This window comes from Pseudophryne corroboree, chromosome 4 (genome assembly GCF_028390025.1).
Source record: "Pseudophryne corroboree isolate aPseCor3 chromosome 4, aPseCor3.hap2, whole genome shotgun sequence".
Classification (NCBI taxonomy): Eukaryota; Metazoa; Chordata; class Amphibia; order Anura; family Myobatrachidae; genus Pseudophryne; species Pseudophryne corroboree.
Window position 1 is genome coordinate 342,290,066 of NC_086447.1, and position 21,926 is coordinate 342,311,991.

Consider the following 21,926-nt stretch of genomic DNA (forward strand, 5'->3'; position numbering starts at 1 on the left):
AGGAGTCATACCTGGAGTCATGAGCAGTGGAGGACATTCATTCATCTAAAATTAATCAAACCACTGGTCAATTTCTGGCTTGTGCTGTCTTAAGAAACACAATGCATTACAACTTCTGACATTTCTGAAGACCTGCTGTGTCTCTTTGATGAATTTCATATTTGTCTTCAATCTTTCTCCACTCCGTGTTTTATCATCTTCCTCTCTGAACTAATCCCATAGCATCATACTATGAACTATAGAAGTCATCTTAAAGATCTGGGACCTAAAATCAATTTAATTAGTGATTCCTGAGCCTCCATTGTGGCATTCATTACGAAGATCTCAGCGTAATTAAAATGAGAGCATGGAAATACAACAATAAATTACCAAGAGTCTGCCACCAGTTCCTAATTTGTATTTACCATGCGTATTTCAGCTCTCATTTTATTGGTCATATTCTGGATAGATTGATCTAGGTTTGACGTCAAGAAATGCACGCAGTTCATTTGTCAGTTTTCCAAGAATTGAATACCACTGACAGGATGAATGATTTTCATTGGGAGTTTTTTTGAATATGACACGACTCCTGGAACCATTTAAAAGTGAGCTGACCTGGGGGAGATGCACATTCAAATCCCAGGTTCTCAGAGCAGCTCCATCAACCAGAGGATTTATCCAACATGATGGATAAAGCCACTTCAGTACACCTGTGCCTTGGGACATTAACTTTCCTGTTTATGATCTCCATGCAGTCAGCTCAAGGGAAACCTTATTTAGTGCAAGGTAAGTATTCCATATTGCATAGTTTGGTGATAGAAGTTGTCATGCTGTATTTCTGCCATATTGAAGCCTATGGCTATTTCCAAGTACTAAGACTGTACAAATGTGTCATAGGTATAAAACAGTACTTTTTGCAGGCATTTAAAAATTAAATTCATTGTATGTTGGAAACAGAAACATACAACCTTAAAAGCAGATTAGTTAATCTTTTCTGCACATATTGCTTACTAATGAGCTATGGTTATATGATGCAAGTGTTTCTTTTTCCTTACTATTGTTTTTTCCTCCCACTATTTAAACCTTGTATTGTTTCTTCAAACACTGACTCCTCTTTTAGTTCAGTAACATTTAATAACTACTGTTTATTTCTAAGCTTGAGACTCTAGGTCCATTATTGTAGAACTCAACTTATTTTGATCCAATTAGTACTTGTTTCTTTACTTATATCTGTAATTATTTAGTTAACTAGAAATGATGATATAGGCATGGTTCCATCTCCTCAAAATCTTTCCTAGCATTTTCTAAGCATGATATAGCATCTTATTACTTACACATATTACATACTTTTTATTCATAAAATGCCAAATGATAAATTAAATATCTGAAAGAAGAATTATTGGAACACTCACTTTGCAGATCTGAAAGAAGAATTGTCTGATCAATACAGTCTTGCCCACTCATATCTTTTTACATGTCTAAAGATTACACAGCAATTAACAAAATAAAAATATTGATCTCTGTGGGCATCTGTGCAATGGTATCCATATACAGTACTTGTTTAAATTAAGACAATTACAACAATACCTACCTTATTATACAATAAGGGCACAGAAGCATACTGCATGTATTTGTAAATACTGTAAATAGCAAACATGATAACTTGCTGACACTAACAATCTGAAATATATAAGCTATGCACTGTATCATTGTGGTTCATGTTGGCTACACTTCTAATATCAGCAGTTAAGTGATTGAGTGGAGTCTCTTGTCCATCCATATGAAATACAGATAATCTGATGTTTTGCAGGTTAGAACAATAGTTCATGTAATTAGTAAATGACAGATATGCTTTTCAGAAAAAGGCTGACAATGTTTATGGTCTGCTACTGTATATAGATGTTTGTGTGTATGTCCTGAGTATGAGGCTGCTTAGACCAGTAAGACCATCAAAAACTAATAGCAATTAGGTAGCAAGTAGTTCTCAATAATATATGACTATATTGGAAATGACTATAGAGTGTGTCTGCTTCTTGACAAAGTCATTTGCACTCATTTTGTATTTACACTTAACAGTACCAGTCAATGGGACGTGCTTTCATCGCACATTTAATATACACTAGTCAGGTAACAGCTGATTGCTGTTTGGTTGCTAAGGTTTAGTGCACCTTTTTATTTAGATATAAAACAGTCTATCCTTCTATTCATAGAGAATTGACAGAATTGGGCGCACCTTATTCAGATCTCAAAACATAGCCACTAATAATTAAAATGTAAAAGCTGCTCCTATTCGACCATCTGGATGTCAATTTAGATACTGTAGATAAAGCAGAAAAAGTTGTTACTTTGTTATAAAGTAACAGCAAAGGAGCGCTGATAATTTTCAGGATACTTAAAATGAGGCTTAAGTGCATATAAAGATTGTAAGATAACAATACATTTGTTAAAAAAGCGCATACAATCAACCTGACATATAGGCAGTAGCAATATTTAAACACAAGCCTTTATCTGCTGTTTGTAGATAAAGGTAACCGCAATTAATACTGTACATACTGTAGCTGGTTTTGTGTCCTTTTGGTTAGAATGGTTCAGTTGCAACAATGGGGTAGATGTATTAACCTAGAGAAGGCATAAGGAAGTGATAAACCAGTGATAAGTGTAAGGTGATAAACGCACCAGCCAATCAGCTCCTAACTGTTAATTTACATACAGGAGCTGATTGGCTGGTGCGTTTATCACCTTGCACTTATCACTGGTTTACCACTCCTTATGCCTTCTCCAGGTTAATACATCTGCCCCATTATTGTATCTTAAACACGGTCCCAGAGAGCATCCGCAGCTGTACTGGCCAGGTACGCTATACTTCTATCCCTGTTCAAACTGATAATGTTCTCACCCACACGGTATATTGCAAACGAGGTCAATCGGTCCTATCGTCTGCGACAGTGGGGCTCAGTCTCCTGTAGCACTTACAAGCTGACAGTGGTGGATGTTTAGAGATCCAGCAATGATTCGCCGCCCGGCATGGAGGAGTTTCTAATGACAGCAGTGAGATAGCTTATTGTGATCCTGGCAAGGTTCACTGAAGGGGAGGGCGTACCCGTGCTTTATGATGTTTGCACTGGTTTGTAGTGACTGACAATGGCTGCTGATTGCTTAGCTCCGTCTCAAGACTGAGCTAACCAATCCGCAAAGTAACAAGTTTTTCTTTTTTTATTTAGATGCAATATTTCTAAATAACCCTCAGTGTCTCATCCGGTACTGAATCTCACTTGCATCAATATACTCTTAAATCGCCTGACAGAACATGGGACAATACAGTATTATACAATTCTGGTATCAACTATGGGAATGCTCAGGTGAAAACACACAGTTTTGGAATCATTTTTCAACACACATTAACTCTCAATGTTTTGTTCCTATCTAAAAGCTTTTTCCAGCAATAAGGAAGATATGATTACTTCATAATCCTTTGACAATACACATAACACATGGAACATAAAGGCATATACAGTATACCAACACCATCAATGTTACAAAGGCCTAAAAGTTGTTTTTAAAAAAATAATAATTTCACAGTTTATATAAATGGTTGACCGGGATTGATAGGGACGCATGCATGGGCGTAACTACAGTGGGTGCAAGGGGTGCCATTGCTATAGGGCCTAGAGGCTTAGGGGGCCCCCAGACCCATCTTATACCAAGTTCCTGAAGTTGCCTGCAAAGATTTGGGTCTGGCCCACTGCCAGGGCATGAAAAGGGGGACTCATCAGTGGAAATCTGTCTCTCCCTCTCAGCAAAGCTCCATACTGATATGATCCATCTCGCACACTCCTGTGTGCCTAAATTAAGAAGCTCTCCATTAAAAATATACTTTCCTGACATAGAAGTATCCCCCTCAGGTAGGTAACATGAACTAGAGCAATAAGGGGTATAAAATATTGCAATGGATGCCACCAGAGCCGGCCCTAACCAATATGATGCCCTAGGCAAGATTTTGGCTAGTGTCCCCTAGCACCACTGCTGGTTCCGCCTCTGACCTTGCACCTCTTTCCCAGCACCATCACCCCTCACCCATAGCAGTCCTTATTTTGGTGTTTGTACCTCCTATATTTTAAATAGAAACAGTTTGCAGATTTGGCGCACAGCCCAAAAAGGGGTGTGTTTTTGCTGGCAAGGGGCATGGCCACACAATAGTAACCCCAATTCCAATTACGCCACACAGTACTGCAACTTCATTCACATTTGATCATGCGATAGTGTTCATAATTCATATTACATCCCACAGTAGTATCACTTTACCTTTTAAACGTTACTACTCACAGTAGAGCCCCTTATTTACATTACATCACACCCTATTGCTCTTTATTCACATTAGACGACACAGTAGTGCCCTTTCTGTATGCAACGCCACATAGTAGAGCACCAAATACACATAATGCCACACATTAGTAATGCATTTATACACATAATTCCACACAGTATGCCCCTTACACATATGAGACACATTATTAATGTCCTTATAAACATAATGCACCTTACACATTATGACAACCTTTATTAATGCCCTTTTACACATAATGTCCCTTACACATAAGCCGCACATTATTAATGCCCTTATACACAAAATGACACACATAGTGCCCCCTACACATTTGCTGCACATTATTAGTGCCCCTATACACATAATGACACACATACAGTAGTACCCTTTTACACATATGCCGCACATTATTAATGCCCTTATACACATAATGACACGCATAGTGCCCCTTACACATATGTTGCACATTATTAATGCATTTTTACATGACACACATAATGCTCCTTACACATATTCCGAACACTACTGCACAACCAACCCACTCACATGCACACAGCAATCACACTGCCGCTAACACTGTGACCTCTGCCTCTGCTTGGATACAGATGTGTCCTTATAAATATTGCCTCAATGTTAACATCTGGCACCTTTTTTTTATGAAAATGCATCTTATTTGCATTTCTATGTGGCTAGGATGCACAAGCAGCTTCTGCTGATTAAAATGATATACAGCATGCCTATATACTGTATGAGACTGTGGCTGTATCTGCATATGAAATACTTCACACAGAATATAGGCATGTTGCATATCATTTTAATCAGCAGAAGCTGCTGATGCCCCTAGGCATATCAAATGCCCTAGGCAATTGCCTAGTTTGCCTATGGCCGGCTCTGGATCCCGCAAAGTTCATGCAATGCCCCTGGATGCATGTTGTATGTAAAAAGGTTCCTATGTATTTAAACTGAATATTATTGTGCAGCTATAAGCATGTGTTTTTCCTGTGACCAATTTGAAACAGTCAGTTGGACAATTATTAAATAAATTGGTATTAAAACCATTGTGGTGAAGGTGAACACCAGGCATCCATAATATAGCTCCAGGACCTGCTTTAATCCTCCTACTGGAACTAAAGGATTATATGTCCATCTACATATTTTAGTTTTAGTCTCCAGGGGGCACCATGCTACTACTTTAAGTATATTTATTATTAGAAAAGTATATCATGTATGTAAAGTCCCAGCATGAAAAGCCTCTGCAGTATGGTTGGACATTGTATGATTTCAGCAACGCCCCTAACAGGGTAGAGTTTGTACTTTTGTGGATTTCCTCCTGGCATTCCGGTTTCTTTCCACATTCCAAAAACATATATTGGTAGATTACTTGATCCCTTCCAAACAAATGAACTGTAGCATATGTGTTCATGTGGTAGGGATCCAACGTGGGACCAGCAGCACACACCAGGCAAAGTGTATGTACATTAAGGAGTGCTTAGCACATATAATGGGTTCATGTAAAAGAACAAGTAGCCAGCACCTCCATAGAAAACTGATTTATAACATATGCAAGAATATTAATAATCCAATGCATCCAACATAAAGTGCATATCCAACAGTGCAAAAAACATGAGGAGTCTTGACATCTTCAATAAGCAGCATAGCAGAAATGACAGCATGGAGTAGAGATACTATGTATGTTACATTACGGTCATACAGCAGACAGAATTTCCAGGAAGGATGAGAGTTACGTATATCCAATATTGGATTGAGTAAAGGGAATATTTCTGCCAGACCCTTTTACCTCATTACTAGATCCACTAACAGACTTAGCAGAACCAATGCTAGTCACAGTTTCCAGGAGAGGGATATTGGGCAGGAAATCCTGGGACATATTTTAGAAATAAAGACTAACAATAATATAGCTGGATCATCCATTATGCTTACTAGACTCACACCTAGGGCCCAGTGGACACTGAGGTTGCCAGATTACCTATCCCAGTGTTTAGGGTATTTTTTTTTCATGCAGATTGAAAGGGGGTTAAATTGGATGTTAATAGTGGCCATTATCTGAGAATACTCAATTGTGCCCTGCTGAAGGCATAGGAAAATGGTGCTGTGTGTAACTGTACTGAGATTCAGGCTATTCGCAGATCAGTGTGAGCAGTGAAATAGAGAGGCCCAGAAAAGTCGAAAATGGAGGACCAGACCAAGTTTACTGGAGGCTGACCAAAACGGGGAGAGTGGGGAAAAGTAGGTAGATATGGTGAACATACAAATACAGAGTACGGAGACAGTGATACACATGTATTACAAAACTGTCTCTATTGAAAGCAGGGAAGAAATAAAAATCAATGGACAAGGAAGTGGTAATCTGAACACAGTGGACATTTTGGGCAACTGGAATCCTCCTTAAGTGGGAGCCTGTTCTTTGGATATTTTAATAACCAGGCTGTCTTTAGGACACAATTATCATCTAACGTTGACTATGTATAACTCATTGCCCACCATCCTCTATCATTCATGTGTTATATATACATCAAAGCTTTATGGGGTCATATTGAGTTGGACAAAATTTGTGATTAACCATGAGCATAAATAGCATTGCAAAAAATACACAACATTCAAGCTATGATGAGTTAGTAAAATCACAAGCTGGGAGTTCTTCATATGCAACTTTTTGTCATCATCATTTCATAACTTGCACCATGTTCTAGCACCCACACATTTCCTGTCTAATGACAGGCACATATGTGTCTGTGTCCCAGTCCTCATAAGTTACATTTACACTAACTACTGCACACTGCCCTCCTTTCCTCAATAATTAGACACACAAGCGCTCATAAACACAAAGCAACTGACTGCTCATATGGAAGCGAACATAAACATTGCTTTTTATTCATGCACAGATGTAAAATGACTGCGCACTCTGCATCACACTCAACATGCTCCCCATAATTATTGTTATTTTATCAATGTGGCGCAATGAAAGCAAGTAAGGAAACTTTGCTGATGGAGCATTGGGGACCGAGGAACAGAGGTGCACTGGTGATAGGTATAATGCTAGGAATAGAGAGAACAGGGAGCCCTACCTGAATGGGCTTACGGTCTGTAGGGCGTGGCGTACCAAAAGGATAAATGGAGAAAGATGGGTCAGAGGAGTGGAGTATGCAAACAGCTGGAAGTTAATGGCTCATTTGAATGTGTAGATTTTGGAAGAGAGTCTGATATGAGGTTGGCTCAACAAGTAAAGTAACAAGACCTCTCACATGTGTATTATTCTCTATTTCACTCTATTTTCCCACCAGGCCAGAGCAGGTAGACCACTGTTTCCCCTCACGGCCTTTAGACTGCACCTCACATCAGTCATACTGCCCCAACATCAGTTGTAAGATGGTGGGGCTGGCAGAAACGTAATCAAACATTGTGGTGCATAGTGTGATCAGATTTCTGCATCTAAAGGGCACATCAGCATCTGAAATTCATCATCGACTTGTCAAGGTGTAAGGAGATAAAGCTATGTCACAGAAACAGTTTTGGGTTTGATATGGCAAGTCAGATGTTTAAGATGAGCAGCTATCCGGCCGGCCAAGCACGTCCGTCACAGGCAGTGCACCAAACCCAGACCTGTTTCTATGACATGATGTTCTCACCATACACCTCGACAAGTTCGAGATTAATTTCAGCTGTTGATGTGCCCTTTTTACTTAGAAATCTGATCAGACTATGCACCTCAATGTTTGACCAGGTTTCTGCCATCCCTGCTATCTTACACCTATTGTTGAGGCAGTATTACTGATATGAGGCACAGCCTAATGGCCATGAAGGGAAGCAGTGGTCTATCTGTTGTGGCGGGAAATTAGAATGCAATAGAGAACATGGTCTTGTCAGGGGCGCTTTAAGAGAGGAGGAGGCAGCACATGGGCCCCCTCCTCTCTGCTGGGGGTGCTGTAGAGTCTGAGCACAAGAGGGCACTAATGATGCAGTGGCCATTTTCCCAGTGATTACTCTACTGTGCATGCATCGCACACATTATAGATACGCCAGTGGGTCTTGTTACCTTACTTATTGAACCACTCTCGTAAAGTAAGTGAGTTGCAGATCAGTGGAGCAGCACAGGAGAAATCTTGGATAGATTGAGAGGAGGGATCCAGAGTTGAAGTGACAAGGTGGTCAGTGGAGGAGCAGAGAGGGTAGGAGTAAGTCTGAAAAGAAATAGAGTTGGAGAAGTAGGTGGGAGCAAGTGTAGATTATACACAGAGATGTGTGAGGAGCCAGTGAAGTATTTGGCAGATGGGAGAGGCTGACACAGGGTGGCAGGAGAGGTAAATGAGAGGGGGAGCAGCATAGACTGGGGTGATGAGAGGTAGGTGACAGGAAGGCCATAAAGTACATCAAGCAGAAAATAAGAAATACATTGATGCAAATTTTGGTGACATCTATGGTGAGAACGGGTCTGACTCCAAAGATTTTAGGAAAATGGAATCATCATGATTGAGAAATAGTGGCATGATTGAGAGATAATTTTGGATTTTGTGTTTAGTAGTAGTACACATCAATGACTATCAATAACAAAGCTTAAGTAATTACTTTTTATATCACTTACTCACTAAGGAATTAATATTGTAAATAGTGTGCAAATCCTGGAGAGCAGAACTAAAATTTACTGTTTCCTCTTCACAATTTCTTTTCAAACTAAGGTTAATTAAAAAAAATAGAAATAAGTAAAAAATCTGTTAGTTTTAATCATTATCTTTTGATTCAAACAGAAAATGAACTGTTTTCAGAGAAAGAAGATGTAAATCCCCAAGACATGCTCCTGACGCTCCTCCTTAATAAACACCTACCCCTAAGAAGACCCTCACATATTGGTAAGAAGTTCCCACCACACAAATAGAGTGTATGAAAAAGATACAAAAACAATAGAAAAACCTACGAAAAACTAAAAGTTAGTAAAGGCAGTGATGTAAATAAAACTAGTTAAGACTAGTTATATCAATGGTAAAATATGTAATACTTACTAAGAAACCTTCAGTAGTCCTTGTCAATTCCATTATACAGTAGCACTACACTTTTAAAAATGCATTAGAAGTGTAACTTTTATTGGTGCCCCACATATTGCATTTTCTAAATGTATGTGCAACTTAGAATTATTTCATATGGTAATACAGGTTGAGTATCCCATATCCAAATATTCCAAAATACGGTATATTCCGAAATACGGATTTTTTTGAGTGAGAGTGAGATAGTGAAACCTTTGTTTTCTGATGGCTCAATGTACACAAACGTTTTGTTTAATACGCAAAGTTATTAAAAATATTGTATTAAATGACCTTCAGGCTGTGTGTATAAGGTGTATATGAAACATAAATGAATTGTGTGAATGTACACACACTTTGTTTAATGCACAAAGTTATAAAAAATATTGGCTAACATTACCCTCAGGCTATGTGTATAAGGTGTATATGAAACATAAATGTATTCTGTGCTTAGACTTGGGTCCCATCGCCATCATACTGTATCACATTATGATATGCAGTTATTCCAAAATACGTAAAAATCCGATATCCAAAATACTTCTGGTCCCAAGCATTTTGGATAAGGGATACTAAACCTGTAGTAAATTTAGTTGATAGATTGTTGGCTAGACACTTAACTACGTCATAGTTCTGCTGGCAAAAAAACTATTAAAATGATTATAAATATTGTCTGTTATTGGGTCTAATTGTAGAGATGGAATTGGAGAGCAAGTTAGAGCAACTGGAACAGGTAAGTGATATAATTATATATATATATATATATATAAAAATAAATAATTAGAAAATCCAATAGTACAGGCACCCACCACTTAAATTTCAGAATGAAATTTATTATACCTTACATGTGCATTTTTCAAGAAAAAGAAATAGCAGCATGTCGATGTTTCAGTTCGCTTGGATCCTTTGTCAAGAAAGACCACTTTGCAACAGATGTTCACCCAGCAGCATGCAATGCACACTGCCCCAGACACCCTTTATATAGCAGAGACTCGCCTCATACCGCTCCCGCTCAATCAAATCCAGGGGGCGGACCAAATAAGCATAATAGAATGCACCAAAATGCATAAACAATACACACATATGGTCACCTCTGTGAGAGTGTGCCCCCATGGGTCAATAACGGCAGAATTCTTATAACATTAGCATAATACATGAAGAAAGAAACTGGACTCATTTTATCACCAATTATGAACTTTTCATATATATATATATATATATATATATATATATATATATATATACATTGCCTTGCTAAAGTATTCACTCCGCTTGGCTTCTTACCTATTTTTTGTTACATTACAACCTGTAATTTTTTTTTTCCTCTGATTTTTATGTGATGAATCTGCACAAAATAGTCTAAGTTGGAGAAGCGAGATGAGAAAAGTTTATATAAAAAATAATTTTTATAAATAAACATTTTAAAATTGGCATGTGCATATGTATTCACCCCCTTTGCTATGAAGCCCCTCAAAAGTTCTGGTGCAACCAATTACCTTCAGAAGTCACATAATTAGTGAAATGAAGTCCACCTATGTGCAATCTAATGGCCCATACACACAGTGAGATTTGGGCTATGCCCGATTCTCACTATGCCACAGGGGTAAGGTCAGCACATAGTCAGTATTGCAAGCACACTCATTGCGTGCTTGCGATACTATGTGTGATTTTGGCTAAGTGTCAATTTTGACTATCACTTCTATAGAGATAGTCAAAATTGACTTGCCTGCACAGTCTATCTATTTTTGCGATGCCGACCGCGCATCGAATCGGGATCGCAAGGTGACTTTCACCTTGCAATCTGCACTAACTTTACTTACAATTTTGACTATATAGTCAAAATCGTAAGAAAAAAATCTCACTCTGTGTACACACCATTAGTATCACATGATCTATCAGTATAAACACACCTTTTTTGAGGCTGCAACACCAAGCAAGAGGCATCACACCATGAAGATCAAGGAGCTCTCTAAACAAGTCAGGGACAAAGTTGTTGAGAAGTACAAGTCAGGGTTGGGTTATAAAAAAATACAATAAAAAAATGTCCAAATCTTTGATTATCCCCCGGAGCACCATCAAATCCATCACGGTACCATGGTACCACAACAAACCTGCCAAGAGAGGGCCGGCCACCAAAACTCACAGACCGGGCAAGGAGGGCATTAATCAGAGAGGCAGCACAGAGACCAAAGGTAACCCTGAAGGAGCTGCAGAGTTCCACAGCAGAGACTGGTGTATCTGCGCATGTGACCACAATAAGCTGTACACTCCATAGAGCTGGGCTTTATGGAAGAGTGGCTTTAAAAAAGCCATTACTTCGTGTTAAAAATAAGAAGGCACGTTTTGAGTTTGCCAAAAGGCATGTGGACGACTCCCCAAATGTATGGAGGAAGGTGCTCTGGTCAGATGAGACTAAAATTGAACTTTTTGGCCACTAAGGAAAATACAATGTCTGGTGCAAACCCAACACATCCCATCACCCCAAGAACACCATTCCCACAGTGAAAGTTTGTAAAACCGAATCCGCTCATCACTAAGTGAAACATGGTGGTGGCAGCATCATACTGTGGGGATGTTTTTCAGCAGCAGAGACTGGTAAACTGTTTAGAGTTGAGGGAAAGATGGATGGTACTAAATACAGGGATATTCTTGAGCAAAACCTGTTTCAGTCTGCCTGTGATTTGAGACTAGGACAGAGGTTCACCTTCCAGCAGGACAATGAGCCGAAGCATATTGCTAAAGCAACACTAGAGTGGTTTAAGGGGAAACATTTAAATGTGTTGGAATGTCCTAGTCAAAGCCCAGATCTCAATCCAATTAAGAAGCTGTGGTCAGACTTGAAGATTGCTGTTCACAAGCGGAAACCATCCAACATGAAGGAGCTGGAGCAGTTTTGCCTTGAGGAATGGGCAAAATCCCAGTGGCAAGATGTCGCAAGCTCATAGAGACTTATCCAAAGTGATTTGCAGCTGTAATTGCAGCAAAAGGTGGCTCTACAAAGTACTGACTTTAGGGGGGTGAATAGTTATGCACGCTGAAGTTTTCTGTTATTTTGTCCTATTTGTTGTTTGCTGCACAATAAAAAAAAACACATCTTCAAAGTTGTAGGCATGTTCTGTGAATGAAATGATGCAAACCTTCAACAATCCATTTTAATTCCAGGATGTGAGGCAACAAAACATGAAAAGTGCAAAGGAGGGAGAATACTTTAGCAAGGCACGATAGATATATATATATATATATATATATATATATATAGACCACATGTAGCCCGGCACTCTCAGCATACCAGGATTACTCTGTCTGTTGCCTTCCGTAATTAGGAGAGTAAGGCAGATCCCCAAATATGCAATTCTTGGACGGCGGCACTCAGAACAAATGACACAGCACTGCAGATAGTTGCCAACGTTTCAAAGCAAAACGGCTTTTTCGTCAGGGCATGACGAAAAAGCCGTTTTGCTTTGAAACGTTGGCAACTATCTGCAGTGCTGTGTCGTTTGTTCTGAGTGCCGCCGTCCAAGAATTGTATATATATATATATATATATATATATATATTACACATAATAGGTGAAATACTCAGTGTCTTCATGACCTAGAGGTATATAACCTCTGAGTAGAATGTATGGATAAGTGACTGCTTGTAAAGTGCCTGAGATTCTCCACGCTCCTGCCAAATTAAGCAAAGGTCTCACAGGTCTCTTTAGGTATGGCATTTGCAGTCTCTGCTGGCGCGTTTTGCTGCTCCAGGCAGCTTTGTCAAAGGTCTTGGAGAATCTCCATTGGACAATAAATCACCTGTCACATACCTGCAAGTTACAGGATGCCACACTGTGGACCAAGGATACCGTCATACTTGCATGGAATCCTGCTACCATTAGGAACCATCGCTACGGATCCGTCATTGAGGAACACAAGGCTGGTAATACCATATTATATGGACATCTGCGCAATTACCTGCACTTTATTGTGAACTGTCCGCTCCAATATAAGGACACAGTCTCAGGCACTTTACAAGCAGTCACTTATCCATCAATTGGACTTATATATGCCCACGCCTGTTGCTCAGTAACAAAGAGTATTTACATATGTTTTTAATGTATATTTAGTTTATTAAATTGTGTTTTAATTAGTTCGATTGTTAGCGCTGTTTCCCTTTTCCACAACCTTATTTATATTATATGTTCGATAGTTGAATACATCTGTGCTGTAATATATGTGTAAAGCTAAGGTATTGTTTATCTGACAGCTGGAAAAACTGAAAGAACAGCTTTTGGAAGATAAGACTGGAGATATGTCATATGCCATAGACAGGCTATCACCATCACATCCAAAGAAACGAGGTATGCATTGCCTTTATTGATAAAGTAGCAGATTATTACACCAACAATATGTGCTTATTTCGGTGTTTACTTGGTCTCATTTGCGCAAACCATAAGGTATCAAGAAAGGAAAACCATATACTGTACATGTATGTCTTGTTTTGAGTGTGGGAGGAAACTAGAGCAAGCAAACACAAACACTGGGGCATGTGAGCTCCACACCAATTAAGTAAAATGCTAACCACTGTGCCACTATGCCAATATGCTGCTTGAAAATGACTGCAAGCCACAGGCATTCTTATAAAATGAGCATGAGATTGGCTGCTGCTGTCAGTGAATCTCTGAACGGCTGCCACCTTGAGCATTACTTGGGGTTCAAACAAATTATATAAAAAATAGTTGTTAATTATGTGTTCTTAAAGCCTGGTCAATGCATTTAACACACATAGGGCGGGATGTAATGAACTCCGAGTTCAGCGGCCGTGTGGGATGCCGGCCGAACTTGGACTTTTTTTTAAAGGGGCAAATATTTACAAGGCTAAACCATGCATTGTACATGATTGTGCCTTTTAAAAAAACTTCCGAGTTCGGCCGACATCCCGCACGAACTTGGACTTCATTACATCCCAACCACAGATTCAAGTAAACATATTGACCTATACACACATCACTTTTGACAAGCACTGACTTTGCTTTGCCTTCAACATTGCCTGCAGCATTACCGCTACCTGCTTCCCCACTCCCCTGACAAGCAGCCAGGGGAAGCCTAAAATATATGTATAGTGCTGTCGTGTTATCTTATCGGCACCATTTAAATATAAAGCTAATGCTGAAGAAATAAATAGTAGTGTCTGTTTGCCAGATGCTCATTTTGCTTAACCATGTTACCATTCTTTGTTGTAACTGTCATGTTACAAGATCCAATATAATTTCTACAAGGTGCAGGGGAAGCACACTGCCTCCTATATCATTATATCAAGTGCAGGAGGAGCAGACTGCCTCATATATCATTATGTAACGTGCAGGGGTAGCACACTGCCTCCTATATCATTATATAAAGTGCAGGGGAAGCACACTGCCTCCTATATCATTATATAAAGTGCAGAGCACACTGCCTCCGATATAGTTTATACAAGGCACAGGGGGAGCACACTGCCTCCTATATCATTATATAAAGTGCAGGGGAAGCACACTGCCTCCTATATCATTATATAAAGTGCAGAGCACACTGCCTCCGATATAGTTTATACAAGGCACAGGGGGAGCACACTGCCTCCTATATCATTATATAAAGTGCAGGGGAAGCACACCGACTCCTATATCATTATATAAAGTGCAGGGAAAGCACACTGCCTTCTATATCATTATATAAAGAGCAGGTGGAGCACACTGCCTCCTATATCATTATACATGGTCGACCCACATTATTATGACCATTATAGCCAGAGTAGCCGCTGTGTGCAGTACGGACGGCAGCTAAATGGGCTGAACTGTCGATTTAGACAAATGTCTGATAGCCCCAGGTTCATTTTGACAGTGAGTTGTTCCATTGCAGTATGTTGGTCGGTCCTCACGCACCTTTGTAGCCAATGTTCACCTATCGCATCAATGGCACGTGGTGCTCCTCATTTTCCGTGTTCTTTATTATTTGCAATGGTGCCATTGGTCCAATGGCGATACACCTTTACTACAGTAGCATGTTAACAGGTCACAAACTGCTGTATTTCAAAAACACTGCCACCCTTGTCCTGGAAGCCAATAATCATCCCTTTTTACAATTTAGATAAATCACCCTTTGTACCCATGACAGCGATAAGTGATATGTGTGCAGATGGCCTATCGCACACCTTATATACCCACCAAGGGAATCAGTAAGTGATCTCAACAGTCGGGATCCCGGCGGTCATAATATTGACGCTGGAATCCCGGCATGCGGGATCACGACAGTGAGCGCAGCATGTCCTCTTGCGGGCTCGCCACGCTTTGCTTTATTCCCACTCGGGGGATGGCGTGGATCCCCCCCAGTATGGATTTGGGGCTCTTGTCGGGATTTCGACCGCTGGGATTCCAATGGTTGTCGGGTTTCCAGCATCATTATTATGACAGCCAGGATCTCGACTGTCAGGAAACGAACTGCTTCTCCCACCAATCTAGCGCATGAGACGTGATGTACTTAATGGGCTATGCATTGCCAACGTCAAATGTAAGAGGTAGTCATAATAATGTGACTCAACCGTGTATAAAGTGCAGGGGGAGCTCACTGCCTCCTATATCATTATATAAGGCGTAGAGGGAGCACACTGTCTATTATATCATTATATAAAGTACAGAGGGAGCACACTGCCTCCTATATCTTTTATACAAGGTGCAGGTGGAGCACACTGCCTCCTATATCATAATATAAAGTGGAGGGGAGCATACTGACTCCTGTATCATTTATACAAGGTGCAGGGGGAGCACACTGCCTCCTATATCATTATATAAAGTGGAGGGGAGCATACTGCCTCGTGTATCATTTATACAAGGTGCAGGGGGAGCACACTGCCTCCTATATCATTATATAAAGTGGAGGGGAGCATACTGCCTCGTGTATCATTTATACAAGGTGCAGGGGGAGCACACTGCCTCCTATATCATAATATAAAGTGGAGGGGAGCATACTGCCTCGTGTATCATTTATACAAGGTGCAGGGGGAGCACACTGCCTCCTATATCATAATATAAAGTGGAGGGGAGCATACTGCCTCCTGTATCATTTATACAAGGTGCAGGGGGAGCACACTGCCTCCTATATCATTATATAAAGTGGAGGGGAGCATACTGCCTCCTGTATCATTTATACAAGGTGCAGGGGGAGCACACTGCCTCCTATATCATTATATAAAGTGGAGGGGAGCATACTGCCTCCTGTATCATTTATACAAGGTGCAGGGGGAGCATACTGTCTCCTATATCATTATATAAAGTACAGAGGGAGCACACTGCCTCCTATATCATTATATAAAGTGGAGGGGAGCATACTGCCTCCTGTATCATTTATACAAGGTGCAGGGGGAGCACACTCTCTCCTATAACATTATAAAAAGTGCATAGGAGGATACTGCCTCCTATATCATTATATAAAGTGCAGGGAAAGCACACTGCCTCCTACAGTATATCATTATATAAAGTGCAGGGGCATACACTGCCACCTATATCAATTATACAAGGTGCAGGGGGAGCACACTGCCTCCTATATCGTTATATAAAGTGCAGGGGGATCATACTGCCTCCTATATCATTATATAATATGCAGAGTGAACATACTGCCTCCTATATCATTATATAAAGTGCAGGGGAAGTACACTATCTCCTGTATCATCCACAGAAGGTGCAGGGGGAGCACACTGCCTCCTAGAACACACTGTTTCCTATATGATTATATAAATTGCAGGGGGAGCACACTGTCTCCTACATCCTTATATAAAGTTCAGGGGGAGCGCACTGCATCCTATATCATTATATAAAGTGCAGGGGGATCATACTGCCTCCTATATCATTATATAATATGCAGAGTGAGCATACTGCCTCCTATATCATTATATAATATGCAGAGTGAGCATACTGCCTCCTATATCATTATATAAAGTGCAGGGGAAGCACACTGCCTCCTACAGTATATCATTATATAAAGTGCAGGGGCACACACTGCCACCTATATCATTTATACAAGGTGCAGGGGGAGCACACTGTCTCCTATATCGTTATATAAAGTGCAGGGGATCATACTGCCTCCTATATCATTATATAATATGCAGAGTGAGCATACTGCCTCCTATATCATTATATAAAGTGCAGGGGAAGTACACTATCTCCTGTATCATCCACACAAGGTGCAGGGGGAGCACACTGCCTCCTATATATTTTATGCAAGGTGCAGGGGGAACACACTGTTTCCTATATGATTATATAAATTGCAGGGGGAGCACACTGTCTCCTACATCCTTATATAAAGTTCAGGGGGAGCACACTGCATCCTATATCATTATATAAAGTTCAGGGGGAGCACACTGCATCCTATATCATTATATAAAGTGCAGGGGGAGCACACTGCATCCTATATCATTATATAAAGTGCAGGGGAAGCACACTGCATCCTATATGATTATATAAAGTGCAGGGAGAGCACACTGCATCCTATATCATTATATAAAGTGCAGGGGGAGCACACTGCATCCTATATCATTATATAAAGTGCAGGGGAAGCACACTGCATCCTATATGATTATATAAAGTGCAGGGAGAGCACACTGCATCCTATATCATTATATAAAGTGCAGGGGGAGCACACTGCATCCTATATCATTATATAAAGTGCAGGGGAAGCACACTGCATCCTATATGATTATATAAAGTGCAGGGAGAGCACACTGCATCCTATATCATTATATAAAGTGCAGGGGGAGCACACTGCCTCCTATATACTTTATACGTATGTGTAGACTTCAGCATTGTGCCAGAGTCTACTGCGCATGTGCAGGTCTTCGGAAACAAGGCGCCTGCCATGTTCTGTAGACTAAATTCTACTGAGCATGCATGGCGGTCATTTTGACAGAAATTTTTATCACGGCTGGTGCTCTGACGCGGGACTCCGGAAGGGTAAGTAATCAAATATAGGTGTAATTTGTGGAAGAAAAAACAATTTGTGTTCCCTAATGCACACTGAGTGAAAAATAATAATAATACTACATAATAATCAGATAATACGGAGATCTTAGTTGCGTATATCTGCAGATATAGGGTTAAGCCCCCAGGCCAATCGACAAGGCTTCTCCGTCACTGTGGGTCCCTAATACTAGGTATGGGTTCGGGGTGCAGGACCCCATTGCGTCGGCACAGGTCGGCTACCCCAGGTCAGCACACAGGTGAAAATTAATAAGGGTTAATAAGAAGCACAGAAGTGCTATGTAAGTGGTGTGATTAAAATAATACAAAAATATATACAAAGTGATAGGGAAAATCATAAGTGTTAATATAGTGTCAGGGTGTGCCGACCTGAAGCCGCCCAGCCATGCCGACACAGGGGCCATCGCACCCCACACCCACCCCATAAATAATTACACATATGTCTGGGTCTAAATTCCCAGTGTAAGGCCACATGATAATGGCTCCTACAGTATCTGAGAGCTAGCTTTTAGCTTTTTAGCACCTGAGTGAAATTACAATCTGATTGAGCAGCTCACCATCATATGTGTAGGTGTAATTTGTGCGGTGTGGGCCCCCCTGGACCCTTGGGCCTGTGTGCACAGAACCCATTGCACCCATTATAGAAACGCCAATGGGCAGCAAGTGAACACTCAGTTCTTGAAGTTTATGTGTTGGAAGCAGCAAAAATGGGCAAGTGTAAGGATCTCAGCGACTTTGACAAAGGCCAAATTGTGATGTTCTAGTGGGGTGTTCCCAGTATGCAGTGGTTAGTACATACCAAAAGTGGTCCAGGAAAGAACAACCGGTTACCTGGTACCAGGGTCATGGACACCCAAGACTCATTGATATACATGGGGCCCGAAGGCTAGGCAGTCTGGCCGTGTCCCACAGAAGAGCAACTGTAGCACAAATAGCTGAAGAAGTTAATGCCTGCTATGAAAGAAAGGTGTAAGAACACACCGTGCAATGCTAAAAGTGCCAACAATGGAACTGGCCTGGTCTGATGAATCACATTTTCTTTTACATTATATGAGATAGATAGCTGGGTGTGTGTGTGTTGTTTACCTGAGGAAGATATGATCGCAGGGTACACTATAAGAAGGCAAGCTGGCGGAGGCCGTGTGATGCTCTGGGCAATGTCCTGCTGGGAAACTTTGAGTCTTGGCATTCATGTAGATGTGACTTTGATACGTACCACCTACCTAAACATTGTTGTAGCTCAACTGCACCATTTCACTGCAATGGTATTCCCTGACAGCAATGGCCTCTTTTAGCAGGATAATGCACTCCAAAATTCCCCAGATCTAAATCCAATTGAGCATCTGTGGGATGTGTTAGAAAAACAAATCCGAGCCATGGAGGCCCCACCTCGCAACTTACAGGACTTAAGGATTTGTTGCTACATCTTGGTGCCAGATACCACAGGACACCTTCAGAGATCTTGTGGAGTCCATGCCTCGATGGGCCAGAGTTGGGGTAGCACAAAGGAGACCTATACAATATTAGGCAAGTGGTTTTAATGTTATGGTGGAGAGTGTCATATAAAGTAGCATGTAGGGGCTCTGATATCATAAACACACAAGGTACACACAGACTCGAAAGGGACACTTTAATTGTCAGATACACACATGGAACACACAGACACATGTCTGAATATTAGTCAGACACCATACACATCGACATAGACAGACACACATAAAAGAGACTGAGGGTTTTATTTATGAAGTGTTGGGTTGTGAAACTTGTCACTTATGATCGTGTTTATGCCCAATATTTAAAAAGGCAATGCTTATACTAGCAAGACATATCTGTGTATAAGGTTTGGTCTTTTAAATATTAGGCATAGACACAATCATAAGTGCTGGATTTTACAACCCGACGCTTTGTAAATAAAACCCTGAGAATAAGCGGTGGATGTTCCGCCATGGCGCCTGAAAACAGTAACATTCAATGCCACCTGCCAAGCCCCAAGAGATCACCAGACTGTGCAATTCTATCCACTCACCCACAGTAAAGGACTCACTGTTGTTGCTCATGGGACAATATAGAGGGGAAGGAGCATGTTCTACCATCTTGTGATTGTCATTCCACCATTAAAACTTGTCGTTATATCTCTGGCTCTATGGTCTGTTGTCAGGGACACATATAATATTTCATTGTCTCCCACTGGGAAAGGGCAGTGTTCAAGCCATGAACTGACACTGCACTCCTTATTGCTGCCATATTTCTGTACAAATATTCACAGCAGGCCTCTTTCTTCAAGTAGTTTGCAAATAGAAATAGAAATATGCCCCAATTTCATTCATCTTTACTTGCTTTTTTTCATTATTAATTGTATTCTTGCTCCAATGAGTTTGATATTTTGGGTCCAATTAACCCATTGGGCTCCAGACTGGCACTCAAAACACCTCAATTACAATCTGTAGTAAGCTGTATATGAGAACATTTGTGTCTTTCTCTTCATATCACATCCATTTTTCATTTTTGTGCAGAAGCTAGCTAATGTCGCTGCACTTTTCTGTCTTTTCACAGCCTGTTTTTGGAAATATTGCGTGTGAAGAAGAATACCTAACAGCAGAGAGAAAGAGAGAGTGTGTATGCATTACAATTCTTATCAGAGCGCTTGTCATATAGACCAAAGGGAAAATCAACAACACTCAAGAACTATGAAGTTATTTTTTTAAGCAATGTTTGTCATTTCATTGTGTATATTGGTGTTTATCTACACATGACGCATTATTGTGCTACTGATTTCACCAAGCTTTGTGGGATTTGCAATGCATTAAAAATAAACCATCTATTAGAATTTATAATCTGAATTTATTACTGTGTTTCTGAATATCAGATGTAGTTACATTACCCACTGTCATTATGAGGCCATGGGGGTGATGTATCAATCCTTGGAGAGAAATAAAGTGGATTCAGAAAAAGTACCAGCCAATCATCTCCTAACTGTCATTTGACAGGCTGTGTGGCAGATGTATTAAGCCTGGAGAAGTGATAAAGTGGAAGGTGATAATGCACCAGTCAATCAGCTCCTAACTTTCACATTACAGTCTGGGTTTGAAAAATGACAGTTAGGAGCTGACTGGCTGGTGCGTTATCACCTTCCACTTTATCATGTCTTCAGGTTTAATGCATCTGCCCCAATGTGTGAAAATGATAGTTAAGAGCTGTTTGGTTAGTACTTTATTTCTCTCCAAGGTTTGATACATCTCCATGTATATTATTCTCCACAATATTACTTAAGTGAGAAAAATAAATCATTTTTGTTTCATTGGTTCAATAAAAATTATATATATATATTAAAATTGTTCTCATATTCATTACTGAGAATGCTGCTTCTGTTATTACAGAGGCCAAGTCTTTGCTGTACAAATGAACAATGTGTTTATGAAGTCTACCTTGTATGTAAGTTGTAAAATAAAAAGCAAGGTCAATAAAAAAAAAAGAAAACTGCAATCATTCAAGCTGTAATACACTGATTCACAGTTGATAGCAAAATGGGTCTAAACTACTTACAATAATTATTAAAGATATTTTTTACGGATGGAATTACCCTTTAACGTTAGCTTCTTTTGTGGTG

General features: G+C 40.2%; 1 protein-coding gene across 1 annotated transcript; it reads left to right on the forward strand.

The window, feature by feature from the left end:
• The first annotated feature begins 665 nt into the window (after positions 1-665).
• On the forward strand, positions 666-21,284 carry UTS2B (urotensin 2B). Its single transcript, XM_063919633.1, has 5 exons — positions 666-765; positions 9,067-9,168; positions 10,029-10,066; positions 13,582-13,675; positions 20,873-21,284. The coding sequence occupies exons 1-5, from the start codon at positions 666-668 to the stop codon at positions 20,896-20,898; spliced, it is 360 nt and encodes a 119-aa protein (XP_063775703.1). The 3' UTR covers positions 20,899-21,284.
• The last annotated feature ends 642 nt before the right edge of the window (positions 21,285-21,926 follow it).